Raw genomic sequence first — 17205 nt, forward strand, 5'->3', positions numbered from 1 at the left:
AATAAATTTTTCAGATTTCTCTCAGAAAAAAAATCGAAAAACTTTTTGAAATTTTGGAAGACCCATCAATTTTCAACAAGTTGGTACAAGTTTAAAAAATTTTTGAAAAAAAATTGGGTGTGAGCGCAAATTTGCAAAATATTGCAAATGTGTCAGTTTTCTAAGTTTTTCTTCAGAAATAGTTTGACCCCTATTTTTTTTATTGAAGTGATAGTGTTTTCAAAGAAAGTTTCTATACGAGAAATTTATTCTTCCAAATACTTTGTTCCGAAGATGAGTGTAGAAAAAGTGCCCTGAAAAATAAGAATAGTTGTAAAACTTTGTTCATCAAGAAAACAACATCAAATCGTAATTGAGCGACAATTTGATCCAGCCTGGCTTAAAACTTTTAGAATGAGTATGGCATTATTAAAAACTCACTCAACCTGAATTTTTTTAAGGATGCCTTATTTTGCAAATTTGATTCAGGAAAAGAATTTTTTTCATTCTCTGCTTTTTTGGCACATGTACTAAAATAGATTTATTATTTCATAAGGATGTCTCGTCCTCGACTTTTTCAGAAACGCTCAGAATCCTTCTCCCTAAAACCAAAAGCAGATGAAAGGTACCTTCATATTTTTTTAGGCACCTTTTATTTTAATACTATATAGTAAAAACTTTAAAATTCTACCTTATTCACACCCCACTAAAAACTGAGGTGGGTTATAGAGATATTTTTGTTTAAAATGACTTATTTTGAAAATTTGTGTCTTTTTTGTTCCGGGAAATCTTGCTTTATTTTTATCTATAGGCTTCTACTGTAATTTAATTCACCACTAAATTGACATTATTTTGAAATTCATCCAGTTTTAGTTTCAAATTTATCCCAAAAACAGCGTTGTCCAAAAAACAACCTATAAAACATTTGCTTCTTTAAACATAAAGCCTTAGTGGGATTTTTTGAGCATTTCCTAATCTTCTAGACAGTTTTGAGTTTTTTAAAAATGGGTTTTCAGATTCGAAGATTAAATTTAATCTGTTTTGTTTTAAATCTGAGAGCATTGAGGCGCCTAAATAATGAGAGATCCATTTCTTTTCAAATCTTTTTTTTGCAATATGATCTCAAAAAAGGTTTGACTTACGATTGAAACTGATTCATGTATTGCATTAGATCGTAATCATTTCTAAGGTTTGCTAAATTCCTGGAGTTAATGATTGGATATATTCTTTTTTTTACATCATTTCTGAATCAACTTTAGCTGAGTTTTCGTTTAATTTCCAGATTTGGAAATTAATCTAGAAAACACCATGCAATTGAAACTCAAAACAAAAAAATTTAGATGAATACATCGATTTTTTAAGAAAAAGCTAGTTTTATAGTTCCTATGGAAATGCTATGGAACTGCACAAATTTTGTCCAAACATTAACAAAAATAAGTCTATTTACTCTTGGTTTTTGCTTAATTGGTGTTAGTTTTGATGCGTGAGTGTGAACGTGGTGTGGCAAAAAATGAATTTTCTCAAAAATATTGTCATTATAGCAATGATATTCTTCAAATAAATTGAATGAAGATAAATCTTGAATTCAGCCTGTTTCGTTATGGTTTAACAGCATTGATGCTATAGTAAATTTTTTTGTATACAGAAACAAACTCTTCAGGAGCAAGGTTGAAGATTGGCGAATTTATCTTCTAAGCTTGGAATAATCGACACAGATTTATCTCGCCTGCTCTCCTGAATTTTTCTACAGAAGAGACATTCCAAAGTTTCGTTCTTTCTCGCATCGGCTAAATAGAATCGCTGACGCCACTTGTGATATTTTAGCAATTCTGTGTCGTTTTTCACCAACATGTTCAGGTGTTCGGCAAGTTTGGATAAACTGCCGAAATCATTGATATGTATGAACGAATTGGGCAACTTTCGCTCGTACGTTGACCTGAAGCCATTGACTAATGGAACCGAATATGTTTCGATTGCGTTCGTAAACTTCTCAGTTAGATAATCGAGACAATCTGAGTTTTCTAAAGCCAAGTAAATTTTGTACTGTTTGATTTTGTCTCTTCGTAAATAGTCCCCACTCAGTTGTCCCTCCCTCAAGGGAAACTTCTTGTGGTCCACAAACTTTGCTTCTTTATTTTTGGTATGAACACATTTCTTGACGCCAGTTCCCCAAAAATGTAACGGCTCGTCTAGATAATTCATTAACTCTTTAACTATATCTGATCTGTTGTTTTTAACTGTAGCGCAATTGCTGACCATCCAACAAAAAGGCATCGTTTTGTTCCACTCGACATATTCCTGTTTAATGGTAGCATAACGTCGTGCTTTGGATCGTGTATATACATTTATGTAGGATCGTTCCATGTCTGCATTGCGTGATAGACCAGCAGACCAGTTGAACAAATGATTGACGTGTATGTTTTCTAATTTGAAGTCACTAAATCCAATCAAAAAAATGAGTTTCTCCCCTTGCCTTTTCTTTCAAAAATTATTTAATATTATAGATTTAACTTTGCAACTCAAAAACACAGAAAACAAGACGGCTCGTACTAATCTATAAGTTGCACAAAAAGTTTAAACATAGTCAACCAAAATGAACCAGAAATGATCAAAGCCATTGTCACAAAAAGTGGAATCAGGAAAAAGGTGAATTAATGAATGAAAATTGTAAGAAAGGCATAATAAACAATAGTCCATCCGGAAAATATGCTCACCGTTTTCTTCATTGTTTGCCAATTTACAATTTAGTATATTTTCTTGCATATAGTGATTTATTTTGATTAGCGTTGTATGCTTTCCCATTTAAATCTATTGGAACATGATTGGTTCTCTTCGCTTCATATTTGTCCAATAACAGACAAGTTAGGATTTCAGTAAAAATTTCAACAAGTTGATTGTCCAATTGATTTTGACGAAAAATTTTGATAAAATTGGATGAAAATTTGGCCCAAAAATAGATACTTTTCAAAAAATTTCTCCGCTTTTCTTCAATTTATCTTGTATTTTTTGCATGGTTAATTTATTGAACAATCTTTCTACATTTCTGCATAAGCCGCTGATGTGAATTCACATTTGACTAACCTATCGATGTTGTTTCTTTTAATTGAAACTAGTCATAGTTTATATTACTTCACTAAATTTTTTCTTTCCTCTTATGTTTTCTTGCTATGTGCCTGTTTTTAAAAGAAAAAACTGAAGTTGTTGAACTTGCAATATAAAATATTTTATAACAATTTCAATAATAGGATCAATTGATTGCATTACTATAAAATTTATAAGATACTGCAAGAGCAAATGATACCATCAGTGCGCAGATGTTTCTTAAAGATGGTTCAAAAAATTGTAAAGAGATGATTTTCTTTCGATCATGCTACGTTTTTTGGGAAAGTTTCCAGTTTTTTTTTCTGAAATTTTGTTTTGTTGGAAATTGTAAATAATTCTAACTAAAAATTTATGAGTCAAGCAAAAGTTAATCCATGTCCACAACTAAGCCGTTTTCAATGGGCGATATTGACCAAAAAAGTAAGTTGGGGGGACAAGGCATTTTAAAATCTTAAACTGTGCTTTCTGAACATACGCGACAATTGTTAGTTTTTAAATCATCTTAAATTTATTTTGCTTAATCTCACACATTACTTCTCCTGAGAAATTATTAAAACTTAATTTGAAGAGATGCCACAAAATGAGCTATAAGTTTTAATAGATGAAAAATTCAGTGCTTTCAAATTGTTGTTTACAACAAGAATTCAAAGAGAAACTTATAATTGCTTAAGTTGTTTTCGTGAACTGTTACTATGTCATGGGCAAACAATTGTTGTAAAAAAATCTCAAAAATGAAGAAAAATTAACTTCTTCAAGACCAATTATATTTTACTACAGACTTAAAAAAGCTGAAATATGTATATGCTAACAAAAAAAACTTGCAATTGTTTCGAATGTGCGTAATTAACTGTCTACCAAAGCCCCTAAGAATTTTTTGTGTTGTTTGAATCAAAGAAAAAAAATTATGCCCGCCCGCATAATTGATTAGCGCTTGGTAAGACGCCGATTATGCTCAAAAACAAAAGAAGTTTATTTTTTGAAAAAGTGAGAAACAATTTTTTTGTTAAATCTTGCTTGTTTGAAGAAGTTTCGAGGTTCTACTTATAGTCTTTTGAGACGTAAGTACTTGTATATGGTAACTTTACAAAAAATATTGAGAATTTTTATTGGTAAAGTTACCAAATACAAGTATTACATCTCTGAAAATCTATACCTCGAACTTCGAAACTTCGAAACTTCTTCAAACAAACCAGCAGCTCTAAATGAAATATGGCGGACGTTATCTAGTGCAGCAGTTTGTTTAACAAAAAGCAAAAACAAGTAAAATTTATTGGTACCAGTGGTAGACATTGGGCTTTTCTGCATTGAGGATGTGTTTAAGCATTTTGTTAGAGAGAGAGAGAGAGAGAGAGAGAGAGAGAGAGAGAGAGATAGAGAGATAGAGAGAGAGAGAGAAAGAGAGAGAGAGAGAGAGAGAGAGAGAGAGAGAGAGAGAGAGAGAGAGAGAGAGAGAGAGAGAGAGAGAGAGAGAGAGAGAGAGAGAGAGCGAGTTGTAACTGTTGCAATTTTAAATTTGTTTATTTTTGGATTCGAACTCTACACCTAATAATCTTTCTATTGGTATCTTTTCAGAAAGCGTTGAGAAGTTTTTGTTTTTGGCTAAATAAAAAAGTTGGCCTGTATTAGATATTTAATTGCAATTTCTTTGAAAAAGTTGGAAAATTATATTTGCTTTGAAATGTCGGAACAACGGGAACCAACATAGCAGCACACAAACATACGTGAAATACCCAACTTCAACTTTCTTCTGGAAATGGCAGGCATAAATTCTTCTGACTCTGCTAGTTTCTTCGAAATTTTCACTCGTATCTTTAACCGCTGCTCGGTTCTCAACAACTGCCAGTTTTTCTCATTTACTTGATAAGTGTCGCCTAACCTATAAACACGTATTCACGTTTTACTTCTCAAAATTGTTAGAAAGCAAACAGGTAACAATTTTAGAGCATAGCATTATTGTGGAAGGCAGGAGGAAACAACTTTGCACCTGTTTTGTCTTGATGATTCTAAACTAACAGCCATCCAGATCTGATCGCGTCTTCTGACCTTCGAAGATCTCTGCCACTTTTTGCTAAATCTAGACAGCCCCAAATGGCCCATGACTGAAATACCGTCGTAATGGTTTATATCCTTAAGCAGGTTATCACTGTGTCCGTCATAAGTCACAGTGCATTGAAAGTTGAAACCACAATCTGTGTTATCGAGTCTAGTTTGATAATTTCTGGAATCATAGCTGTATATGAGAATTGATAGATTCGATTCTTTAAAATTGTCCGATTTATTTTGAAGCAAAACAACCGACGATGAAGCGCTGCTTCCTGACAGAGTTCTGCTATTTTCACTGCTAGATTCTCTCGGCTGTCTGTTCGCGTCCCTGTAACTTCTAAAACCAAAAGATAAACTCGATAAAACCTGAGTTAACAATTATTTCACTATCAAAAATTTGGCTCAATTTTTGATCAATTTTGGCTGCTTTTTGTCTAAAACATGTCATGTAAAGAGGAGAACGCATCATAAGCGTTTGAAGAGAATACACACCTTCAAACAACGCACAAATATCTGACGAGAAGAGGAATGAAGGTTAACAATGTTTAACGTGGACATCGTTCCGATATATGATTGTCTGACTGCAGCATTAACTTTCATATAAAATTTTCTTGAATTGAATTGGGATGGAATTGAAATTGTGGCGTCGATAATTTCTGCAACATCAAATATATAAGCTTCAAACATTTGTATAAATTCCTAGAGGCGTTGTTTGATAATTGTGATGAAATTTAAAGGCAAGATTTGATAAATGACAAAAAAACATGATGGTTCAATTTCGAAAAATATTAGGATGTTTTTAAGCTGAGCGATGGTGAAGTAAGCATTCTTCCAATCATCAAAAGAGAAAATCTGCAGGACTGTGTTCCGAAAAAAAACCAAACAAACCATAGGCAACTGGTAACCGTATGTTTCAAACGAAAAAAAGTGGGTAAAAAATTAGTTGTAAAACAAATCGGATTATTTCGACTCAAAAAAATCAATATAATTTCCTTGGGTCAAAATGGCAAACAAAAGATTTGGAAACGTATGCAGCAAAAATGTAAAAAATTAAAATATTATCCGAGCAATTATTTAAACATAAGCGTTTGTGAGATGAAAGAAACGATATATTTTGCTAGAAAAAAAAGATCATCATGAAAACCAATGGCTAATGATAGGGTATAACTCAGATTAAAGAAACGATGTTAATTTTGATTCTGAGTCTGTTCAAACAAAAACGTTATCCAGTGACATATGGAACAGCATGCATATTTTGCAATCGATATAAAGTTTTCCTTTAATATCGATAAATCGGATTAAAAAGGAAGCAGAAACATTTCGTAACATCACACTAGTCATTGATCGGGACAAAAAACCAACAATGTTTTTTGAAACAACAAAACCAGTTGATAAATTCTGAAACAAACATAAGAAATGATGCAATTTGGCAAAGAGAGTGCAGTTGATTTTTTGCAAAAAACATACTGCAATACTTTCATCAGGAAAGACAGGCAAGCACTAGTTTCATTAAGAGTGCCGTTGCAGAAACTTTTTAAAATGAATCCAACATGGACAATCAACAGAAAATTGCAAACGAGTTGAAAACAATATGCATTTCAACTTAGGCAAGTGTTTAAAAGACAGGAAGCGATTGAATAAAATTGGAACGGGAATGACAGTAGGCAGGTTTTATCTTTTTTAAAAACAAATTTCACGAATTGCGGCGTCGATAATTTCTGCAAAATCAAATATATAATCTTCAAACATTTGTTAAAATTCGTAGAGGTGTTGTTAGATAATTGTGATGAAATTTAAAGGCAAGATTTGATAAATGACAAAAAAAAACATGATGGTTCAATTTCAAAAAATATTAGGATGTTTTTAAGCTGAGCGATGGTGAAGTAAGCATTTTTCCAATCATCAAAAGAGAAAATCTGCAGGACTGTTCCGAAGAAAACCAAACCAACCATAGGCAACTGGTAACGGTATGTTTCAAACGAAAAAAAGTGGGTAAAAAATTAGTTGTAATACAAATCGGATTATTTCGACTCAAAAAAATCAATATAATTTCTTTTGGTCAAAATGGCAAATAAAAGATTTGGAAAAGTATGCAGCAAAAATGTATTAAATTAAAATAATATCCGAGCAATTATTTAAACATAAGCGTTTGTGAGATGAAAGAAACAAAATATTTTGCTAGAAAAAAAAGATCACCATGAAAACCAATGGCTAATGATAGGGTACAACTCAGATTAAAGAAACGATGTTAATTTTCATTCTGAGTCTGTTCAAACGAAAACGATATCCAGTGACATATGGAACAAGCATGCATATTTTGCAATCGATATAAAGTTTTCCATTAATATCGATAAATCGAATTAGAAAGGAAGAAGAAATATTTCGTGACAACACACTAGTCATTGATCGAGACAAAAAACCAACAATGTTTTTTGAAACAACAAAACCAGTTGATAAATTCTGAAACAAACATAAGAAATGATGCAATTTGGCAAAGAGAGTGCAGTTGATTTTTTGCAAAAAACAGACTGCAATACATTCATCAGGAAAGACAGGCAATCACTAGTTTCATTAAGAGCGCCGTTGCAGAAACTTTTTAAAAATGAATCCAACATGGACAATCAACAGAAAGTTGCTAACGAGTTGAAAACAATATGCATTTCAACTTAGACAAGTGTTTGAAAGACAGGAAGCGATTGAATAAAATTGGAACGGGAATGACAGTAGGCAGGTTTTATCGTTTTTGAAAACAAATTTCACGAATTGCGGCGTCGATAATTTCTGCAAAATCAAATACATAATCTTCAAACATTTGTGTAAATTCCTAGAGGGGTTGTTAGATAATTGTGATGAAATTTAAAGGCAAGATTTGATAAATGACAAAAAAAACATGATGGTTCAATTTCGAAAAATATTAGGATGTTTTTAAGCTGATCGATGTTGAAGTAAGCATTCTTCCAATCATCAAAAGAGAAAATCAGCAGGACTGTGTTCCGAAGAAAAACAAACAAACCATAGGCAACTGGTAACGGTTTGTTTCAAACAAAAAAAGTGGGTAAAAAATTAGTTGTAAAACAAATCGGATTATTTCGACCAAAAAAATCAATTTAATTTCTTTGGGTCAAAATAGCAAACAAAAGATTTGGAAAAGTAAGCAGCAGAAATGTATAAAATTAAAATAAAATCCGAGTAATTATTTAAACATAAGCGTTTGTGAGATCAAAGAAACGATATATTTTGCTAGAAAAAAAAGATCACCATGACAACCAATGGCTAATGATAGGGTATAACTCAGATTAAAGAAACGATGTTAATTTTCATTCTGAGTCTGTTCATACAAAAATGATATCCAGTGACATATAGAACAGCATGCATATTTTGCAAACGAGATAAAGTTTTCCATTAATATCGATAAATCGGATTGGAAAGGAAGAAGAATTGTTTCGTCACAACACACTAGTCATTGATCGAGACAAAAAATCAACAATGTTTTTTGAAACAACAAAACCAGTTGATAAATTCTGAAAAAAAAGAATTGATGCAATTTGACAAAGAGATTGCAGTTAATTTTTTGCAAAAAACAGACTGCAATACTTTCATCAGGAAAGACAGGCAATCACTAGTGTCATTAAGAGCGCCGTTGCAGAAACTTTTTAAAATGAATCCAACATGGACAATCAATAGGAAGTTGAAAACGAGTTTAAAACAATATGCATTTCAACTTAGGCAAGTGTTTAAAAGACAGGAAGCAATTGAAAAAAATTGGAACGGGAATGACAGTAGGCAGGTTTTATCTTTTTTGAAAACAAATTTCACGAATTTTGGCTCCTAAGGTCCGATAAATATATTGCACCATTTGAATGTGCAACCCTTCAACTCTATTGGTGCTTATTATTTGCGCAATATTGCGCTCCTTGTTTTTGGAAAATGATGTACTATGTAATTAATGATTACTATGTTTTCTCCAAATGAGTTGCGTGTACTGGGGGATGTAAAAACGAAATAGATTCAAACTTTGTTACGCTTTGTGAAAAAATATACAAAAAGAAAATGAACGGCCAGCTCATTTTGTATTAAAAATAAAAATAATTGTTTGCGAGCCAAAATTTAGTTGAATTGTGAAAGCTTTTTCTCTTTTTTGTAATTCTTTTTTGCTAACTCTTGCTGATAATCAGAAAACAAACCAATATGAATCTCATTTTTTAAAATTTTATTTGAAAATAGAAATAAAATATAGTCTTTAGAGCACGATATTAGTTTCTTGGGAGATATGAAATGTCACATAACAATCTTTTCTGAAATATTATTTATTATTAATTTTTTTGATCACAGTTTTTTTATTTCGTTATTAACAATAGCTCATCATTTTGAGGAAATTTCAGGTTTTCTTGCGCGTTATGGGAAGCTAATTGGATTTTTTTTTACAAATTGTATCTTAAAAGGAGCGCTTTCTTCGTTTTCGATTGTCTTGAAAGTGAAGTGTTAGAGCAGCAGCTACATGCAACCACAAACAACACCATTGAGAACAATCCTTCTATAGATGTTTTTTTTTGGTACCATGGTTTGTTATCGGTTTGTGATTCACTGGAAGTTTGTGACCACTTTTCGTCAAAACATATCCTTTAAATAAAGTTTATTTGTTTAAGAAAACTTGAACACACTGCTTTTCTAGCAATGACAAAATTTACACAATTCGAATAAAAAAACAAATTTTCGTTAATTTGAGGTTTTCAGATTTCAATTGATTTTATTCAATTTCAACAGACGGATAAATAGTAAAATTTAAAAAACCATTCTGCAGCAGACGAGAGTTGTCCCTATGTTAATCATTTCTCGCCTTACATCAAAGAGCAATAGTTGCTCAATCAAACCATGGCTCACAATCAAATTACTCAAGTTGCTCAATCAAAACTGCTGTTGCCAGAGCAAAAAATTGTTTTTCTGAAGAAAATTTAATGAAAACAATTTTAAAACCAATTTGGCATGATCATAAATTTATTGCACGTAAACCAATGAATCCAATTCAATTTTTTTGCAGCGTCAGTTGTAAGACAAATCAAAACAAGTTGTTGACTAAATCACTCAAACATCAGGCCTTAATAGGTTTTTCTTCACAAAAAATACGTACATTTTTGGGTCTTCACTGTTTCCCTTCTTTACACGAATGAAATACGGATACTTTACTAATATTGGATACGTCTTCTTCTTTTTGCAATCATCTGAAACAAGAAGTGTTAAAGTAAGGCAAAAAATAAGACAAATGAAAAAAAAAAATGTTTTATTTTTAATTTATTTGAAAACGATACGCCCGAAATAAATCAAATTGCAATTTACAAAGTCACTCAAAAAGAAAACAAATTTGAAGCAAAAAATAAATTAGATCAAAGTAGTTCAAAATCGTTGTTTAAAGATATGCTTTGGTTGTGGTGCCACTTTTTAAGCATCCAAAGCAAATGGAAGAACAAAAAATGTAACGTTTTTGAGTTAAAAAAAGGAATAAATAATTGTAGTGTTTTGTTTTACTCAGTTGAACAAATGTTTAAAACCAAATAAACAATTAGACAAATTTACGCAAATTGAAGGATGAATGGCAATTTTGTGAAAGTGGAAAAAATTTTCATTCAAACGGTTGATTCGAGTTGTTATTTAGCATAACAATTTGTGAGTTTTGTTTCTACTTTCAAAGATTAGCAGGATTTCATAAATTTTTCCCTGAAAAACAAAATTTGATTTTTTAAAATTGAAACACAAATCTACAATATATGCATATAAGGTCGTAAATGTGTATAGAGAGATTTTGTGCAACTATAGCTAAAACTTGAACAGTCAATTAAAATGTCAATTTAAACGGAAAAAACTCAAAGACTCATTCTTCAATCTGACATATGAGAAAATTTATAGCAATAAACCAGCTAAATTTCCTAAATTACAAATTGAAGTTTTGATGAAATTAAACGAGATGTTCAGGCCTACATAAACTGATTAAATGTAGAAACACTTAACCATCAGAGCAAAAGAGCTGAAACGGACAAAAAATGAAAGACCGTGTTTTAAAACAAACAAGTTGACTCAAAAACCTTTTCGACCAAATGAAAAAACTACGGCTAATAACAGCAGCAACATGTGCACTAGGTGTGGAGGTAAGCCACACTCTAGTAGACCCTGTCCAGCGCTAAGTAAAAAATGCAACAACTGTGAAAAGGTGGGATACTTCTCAAAAATGTGTAGAAGCAAACCCCAACCAAATTCAGGTAAGTACAATAAACAGAATAACTTTTGCGAAAAAGAAAATGTTTCCTCAGCGCAAGCATCTCCAGCATCTGAGATGGGAATTTTTTATACTAAAGAAGAAATCTTTAGCATGTCTGTGACATGGAAAAATATCTAAATCAAAAACTGCAAAGTAAAAATGCAGGTAGACACAGGTGCAGATAGCACAGTGATACCATCAAAAATATGGACTGAGCTTGGTAAACCTCAGTTGAAGGGTAAGATAAGACGTCTCGAAGCTTATGATGGTCATCAATTAACGCTTCTGGGATCACTTATTTGTGACGTTGAGTTGAACGGAAGCAAGCTCACGCAAAAACAATAGCAGTTGTGCAGTCTGATAAAGATTTTGGACTGCTTGGTAGAGACCTTCTACCCAAGCACGGTGTGAACAACATCACAGCTGAGCACCTACCTGCTGTGAAGTGTTAGAAAGCTCATGTGAATCTGATACCAGGAACACAGCCAATGTTCTGCAAAGCCAGAAAAATATCTCTACCTCTTCAAGACAAGGTCACAGAGAAGCTAGAACAAATGGTCAGACAAGGCATTTATGAACCGGTATAGCCAAGAGGAGTCACTAATGCATCTCCAGTGGTGTGGCAGAGAAAGAAGAGTTGAGAACTGAGACTTTGCGTGGACTTGAAATTGCACATCAATGGCAAGGTCATGGATGAGGACTACCCAATACCAGACATGGAGACGATCTTCCACAACCTACATGGGGCCTCATTATTTGGCAAAATTGACCTCTCAGATGCCTACTATTAAATTGAACTTGACGAAGAAGCAAAAGATATGTGCACAATCAACACATCTCAGGGACTGTTCAAGATGTGCCAACTACCTCAGGGATTGAAAAACTCTTCTTCAATCTTCCAGAATTGCATTGAATCAACACTCAAAGGAATTAAAGGTGTTGTGATCTTTCAAGACGATGTATTGGTGTATGGAACTAACAAGGAGCAGTTCGACAAGAGAATGCTTGCAGTCAAGAGTCGACTACGTGAGAAAAATTTTACTACTAATGAGAAAAAATCTAACTCAAAACCAGTTAATAGCGTTAGCTTTTTGGGATACTCCATTTCAAAGGAGGGAATAGAACCAGATCCCAAACATGTTGAAAAAAATGCAAAAGCACCAACTAACAACAAACAACTTGAATCGTTTGTTGGGCTAGCCAATTTTTACGGAAGAATGATTCCTAATTTTGCAACAAAAATGCTACCCTTAAATAACATGAGAAACAGTGATTTCTCATGGGGCTAAATGCAACAAAAAGCCTTTGAAGACATAAAAAAATGAATTATATGCTAAGTACAGCCATATAGTCTACAAAAAGAAGCAACAGTTACTACTGACGCTTCTGAAAAAGCCATTGGCGGGGTTCTTTCGCAAGCAGGACATCCAGTCATATATGTATCAAGAAAATTGACCCCAGCGGAGCAAAACTACTCGAACATAGAGCGGGAAGCACTGGCAATTGTGTTTGTGGTCACAAGACTTAAGCAATTCCTTCTTGGAAGACCATTTACACTACAGACTGACCACAAACCACTCAAATATCTCTTTGCAACAGACGAGGAGATCCCGAAGACAGCATCAGCGAGAATCACAAGATGGGCAATAGCTCTAATGAGTTTCGACTATGAGTTGAAGTACACGCCACGAGAGCAGATACCCCATGCAGATGCTTTGAGCAGAATGGATTTTGACGAAGACGAATCGGACAACGATCGAGTGTGCTTCGCAATCAATAACATCTACTTTGCCCAGAATGAATTGGTGACCCAAGCAGAAATCAAAACTGAAATTGGAACAAACAGACTTTTCCAGGACATATTGAAACGAATCAAAAGCTGCAATTAGAAACAATGTTCAGAAGTGGAAAAAGGATTCGAACAACATAAAGATGCACTTACTTTACATAATGGAATCATCTTCAGAGGTGTTGTTCCTTTCATTCCACCCAAACTACGACACTTGGTTTTGGGAAAAGCGCATGAGAAACGTCCCGGGAGGCATGCAACTGAGGCATCAGTCAAAATGATAGCATTGTGGCCTGGCATTACCCAAGACGTTCAACACTTTGTTAGTAAATGTAAGAATTGTCAAGTGAACAAGCCTAGCCTGGGACTGGGAAAAACAGTCTCTACGTGGCCAGAAGCCGATTTTTGGGAAAGGCTCCACATGGAATGGGGTTATGTAAAGGAACAAGGCAATATCTTAGTAATTGCTGACGCGGGTTCTGATTGGATAGAAGCCTTCCCGGCGAGAAATAGAACATCAGAAACAGTTAAAATAAATCTTAGTCAAATCTTTGCAAGATTCGGAATACCAAAAATTTTCGTTTCTGATAATGGTCTTGAATTTGTAAGTGGTGATCTTAAATAGTGGTGTGAACCACTGGGAATAAGAAAATAGAATCACCCGTCGATCATTCAAGAGCTAATGGACTAGCTGAAAGGGCAGTTCAGACAGTGAAGCGAGCACTTCAAGCGTAGTCCCGACCTTAATGTGTCATTTGGAGCATTCCTGCAAAGGGCACTGATGACACATCGCAACACTTCAAAGACGAGGAGCAAAACTCCAGTTGAACTCTTGTTGGGACGCAGAGTGAGACTACCAGCAATAGCAGATTTCAACTTGTGCGAACCCATTCTATTCAAGGCCAACAAAAACACAAAGACAGTTCCTGCTACCTTCATCATCCGGAAGGGCTTGAACACATCTTTCATACAGCCCGAAAACTCAGATCGGACTATTCTAGTGAACGACAACCAAATTGCAAGACTAGACGAGGACAATGTGAAAACTGAACCAGCAGTGGAGGAAACCATATCTCAATCAGAAAAACAACATCAGAGCACAGATGTGGGACTTTCACTTCAAGATGAAGTTTCTGCAGCCACATCATCTGCAGAGCACCAACAACCCGAAACCTCAGAGCCTTCACGGACATCAAAAAGAAACAGAAAACAACCCGACAGATTTGGAGAACCTATACCCACAAACTTGCTTAAAAAAAGGAGGGAGGATGTGATGGTTTCAAAGAAACATCACGAAACTTAGAAGTTTTCTTTATTAAAGTTTCAAAGAACGAAAGAAGAACTTACCTGACGAACTTTATTGCTGTGTCGATAAGTAATGGCCTGAAAACTAAACTCAATTCTAATTTTGTTTTGGCGCTATCATTATCTTATTGACCTATCAATCATATGTCAGAAGTAAATTCTCCCACCAACAGAAACTTGATTCTAATATCCGCCGACCTCCAACTAATGAACGCGATTGTACCCAAGCCATATATGATTCTCATGAAATGTTGATGAAAATAGAAAATCACCTCCGGGATTCGGAGTTAAGATCTATTCACATGCCAATCATGTAAAATATTTTTAGCTAATCTAAATTTTCTCTGTAATTTTTCGCATAGATAACTAATATAAGAACAAGCTAATCTTTGTATTTTTTCTCCGATTTTTGGGAAAGACTCCACATGGAATGGGGTTATGTTAAGGAACAAGGCAATATCTTAGTAATTGCTGACGCGGGTTCTGATTGGATAGAAGCCTTCCCCGCGGGAAATAGAACATCAGAAACAGTTAAAATATATCTTAGTCAAATCTTTGCAAGATTCGGAATACCAAAAACTTTCGTTTCTGATAATGGTCCTGAATTTGTTAGTGGTGATCTTAAATAGTGGTGTGAACCACTGGGAATAAGAAAATAGAATCACCCGTCTATCATTCAAGAGCTAATGGACTAGCTGAAAGAGCAGTTCAGACAGTGAAGCGAGCACTTCAAGCGTAGTCCCGACCTTAATGTGTCATTTGGAGCATTCCTGCAAAGGGCACTGATGACACATCGCAACACTTCAAAGATGAGGAGCAAAACTCCAGTTGAACTCTTGTTGGGACGCAGAGTGAGACCACCAGCAATAGCAGATTTCAATTTGTGCGAACCCATTCTATTCAAGGCCAACGAAAACACAAAGACAGTTCCTGCTACCTTCATCATCCGGAAGGGCTTGAACACATCTTTCATACAGCCCGAAAACTCAGATCGGACTATTCTAGTGAGCGACAACCAAATTGCAAGACTAGACGAGGACAATGTGAAAACTGAACCAGCAGTGGAGGAGACCATATCTCAATCAGAAAAACAACATCAGAGCACAGATATGGGACTTTCACTTCAAGATGAAGTTTCTGCAGCCACATCATCTTCAGAGCACCAACAACCCGAAACCTCAGAGCCTTCACGGACATCAAAAAGAAACAGAAAACAACCCGACAGATTTGGAGAACCTATACCCACAAACTTGCTTAAAAAAGGAGGGAGGATGTGATGGTTTCAAAGAAACATCACGAAACTTAGAAGTTTTCTTTATTAAAGTTTCAAAGAACGAAAGAAGAACTTACCTGACGAACTTTATTGCTGTGTCGATAAGTAATGGCCTGAAAACTAAACTCAATTCTAATTTTGTTTTGGCGCTATCATTATCTTATTGACCTATCAATCATATGTCAGAAGTAAATTCTCCCACCAACAGAAACTTGATTCTAATATCCGCCGACCTCCAACTAATGAACGCGATTGTACCCAAGCCATATATGATTCTCATGAAATGTTGATGAAAATAGAAAATCACCTCCGGGATTCGGAGTTAAGATCTATTCACATGCCAATCATGTAAAATATTTTTAGCTAATCTAAATTTTCTCTGTATTTTTTCGCATAGATAACTACTATAATAACAAGCTAATCTTTGTATATTTTCTCAGTTCAAAATTTAATTTAAAATTCAACTTATTGAATTCTTTGACCCGTGTTATCGACCACGACACCCAGGTTAGGGTTCTCGACCCAAAACATGTATGGGCTAGATTGGCTGTACTGTCTTTATTCGCAGAACTCATCCTGGGGAACTATACTGACCTCGCATGCATTTCATGACTGGTTGTGCTGTTGTCGTTCGACTTGGATAGCCACTGATGTGCATTCATTTGTAGTAAAAGAAGGAAAGATAATGTGATGAGAACATAATGCCATCTTTTGCGACATATGCATTTTTTATAGGTCAACCTATTCATTTATAGTGCGTCAGTAGACCTTGATATCTTACGACTTCTAAACAGAAAATCTGGTCAAAATTTCAAGTGCAGCTTATCGTTTGAAGTTAACTCGTTTTCTGAACATTTAACAGTGAATTGGCAGCTTGGTACAATAAACAAAACATTTTTTAGTAACTATAGTTGGGAAAATAAAACAAAATAAGACCATATAGGGAGGATAATGTTTCGCCTCTTTGCCGGGAGTTTTTCGCAGGTGAAAATTAAGTCAGCTGCTTTAAATTGTCTCTAATAGAGGGAGCTCTTTCTCCTCAGAGCTGCCAAAAATTGACCATTTGAATAATTCACAAGGGCTCAATGCAATTCATACAATATTTTTGAAGCATATGCACAAATGGCTACATGCAGCTGTTTAAATTTCATTGATATTAAAATAATTTAGCAGCTTCTGGTTATGCTTATAAAGTGTAGAGTAAATATGATTTCTGGTACTACAGGGAGAGATTGAAATAAGCTCAGTCAGCTGCTGAACTGCAGAAAGCTGCCGATTTCTGATCCTGCTTACAAAAACTGTAAGCCCTTTTTGTAAAAGACGTCCAGTTGACTACATGCAATTATAAAAAATATACGGTAGCTAAAAATTATTATTTATGCTCTTATACTTGACCATTTTCTCGTATACGAGGCTAGACCTACAACATTTCACATCTGCCCTTTGAATAACAAACTTACTGAG

The 17205-nt window shown here is 34.3% G+C and overlaps 1 protein-coding gene across 1 annotated transcript; it reads right to left on the reverse strand.

The window, feature by feature from the left end:
• Positions 1 to 1473: 1473 nt before the first annotated feature.
• On the reverse strand, positions 1474 to 16905 carry LOC142335334 (4-galactosyl-N-acetylglucosaminide 3-alpha-L-fucosyltransferase 9-like). The gene is made up of 3 exons (XM_075383785.1): positions 16336 to 16905; positions 5066 to 5461; positions 1474 to 2416 (listed from the first exon to the last, which is right to left on the reverse strand). Exons 1-3 carry the CDS (start codon positions 16488 to 16490, stop codon positions 1636 to 1638), a joined length of 1332 nt encoding a protein of 443 aa, XP_075239900.1. The 5' UTR covers positions 16491 to 16905; the 3' UTR covers positions 1474 to 1635.
• Positions 16906 to 17205: the final 300 nt, after the last annotated feature.

This window comes from Convolutriloba macropyga, chromosome 2 (genome assembly GCF_964194025.1).
Source record: "Convolutriloba macropyga chromosome 2, txConMacr16.3, whole genome shotgun sequence".
Lineage (NCBI taxonomy): Eukaryota > Metazoa > Xenacoelomorpha > Acoela > Convolutidae > Convolutriloba > Convolutriloba macropyga.

What these genes read in the sequence shown, in the direction of transcription:
- LOC142335334 (XM_075383785.1), bottom strand. Translation starts at nt 16,490, where the DNA reads ATGAATAGGTTGACCTATAAAAAATGCATATGTCGCAAAAGATGGCAT. An exon ending in AGTCATGAAATGCATGCGAG is followed by an intron (nt 5,462 to 16,335) that starts GTCAGTATAGTT and finishes TTTTGGTTTTAG; the next exon opens with AAGTTACAGGGACGCGAACA. An exon ending in GAATCATCAAGACAAAACAG is followed by an intron (nt 2,417 to 5,065) that starts GTGCAAAGTTGT and finishes GATTGGATTTAG; the next exon opens with TGACTTCAAATTAGAAAACA.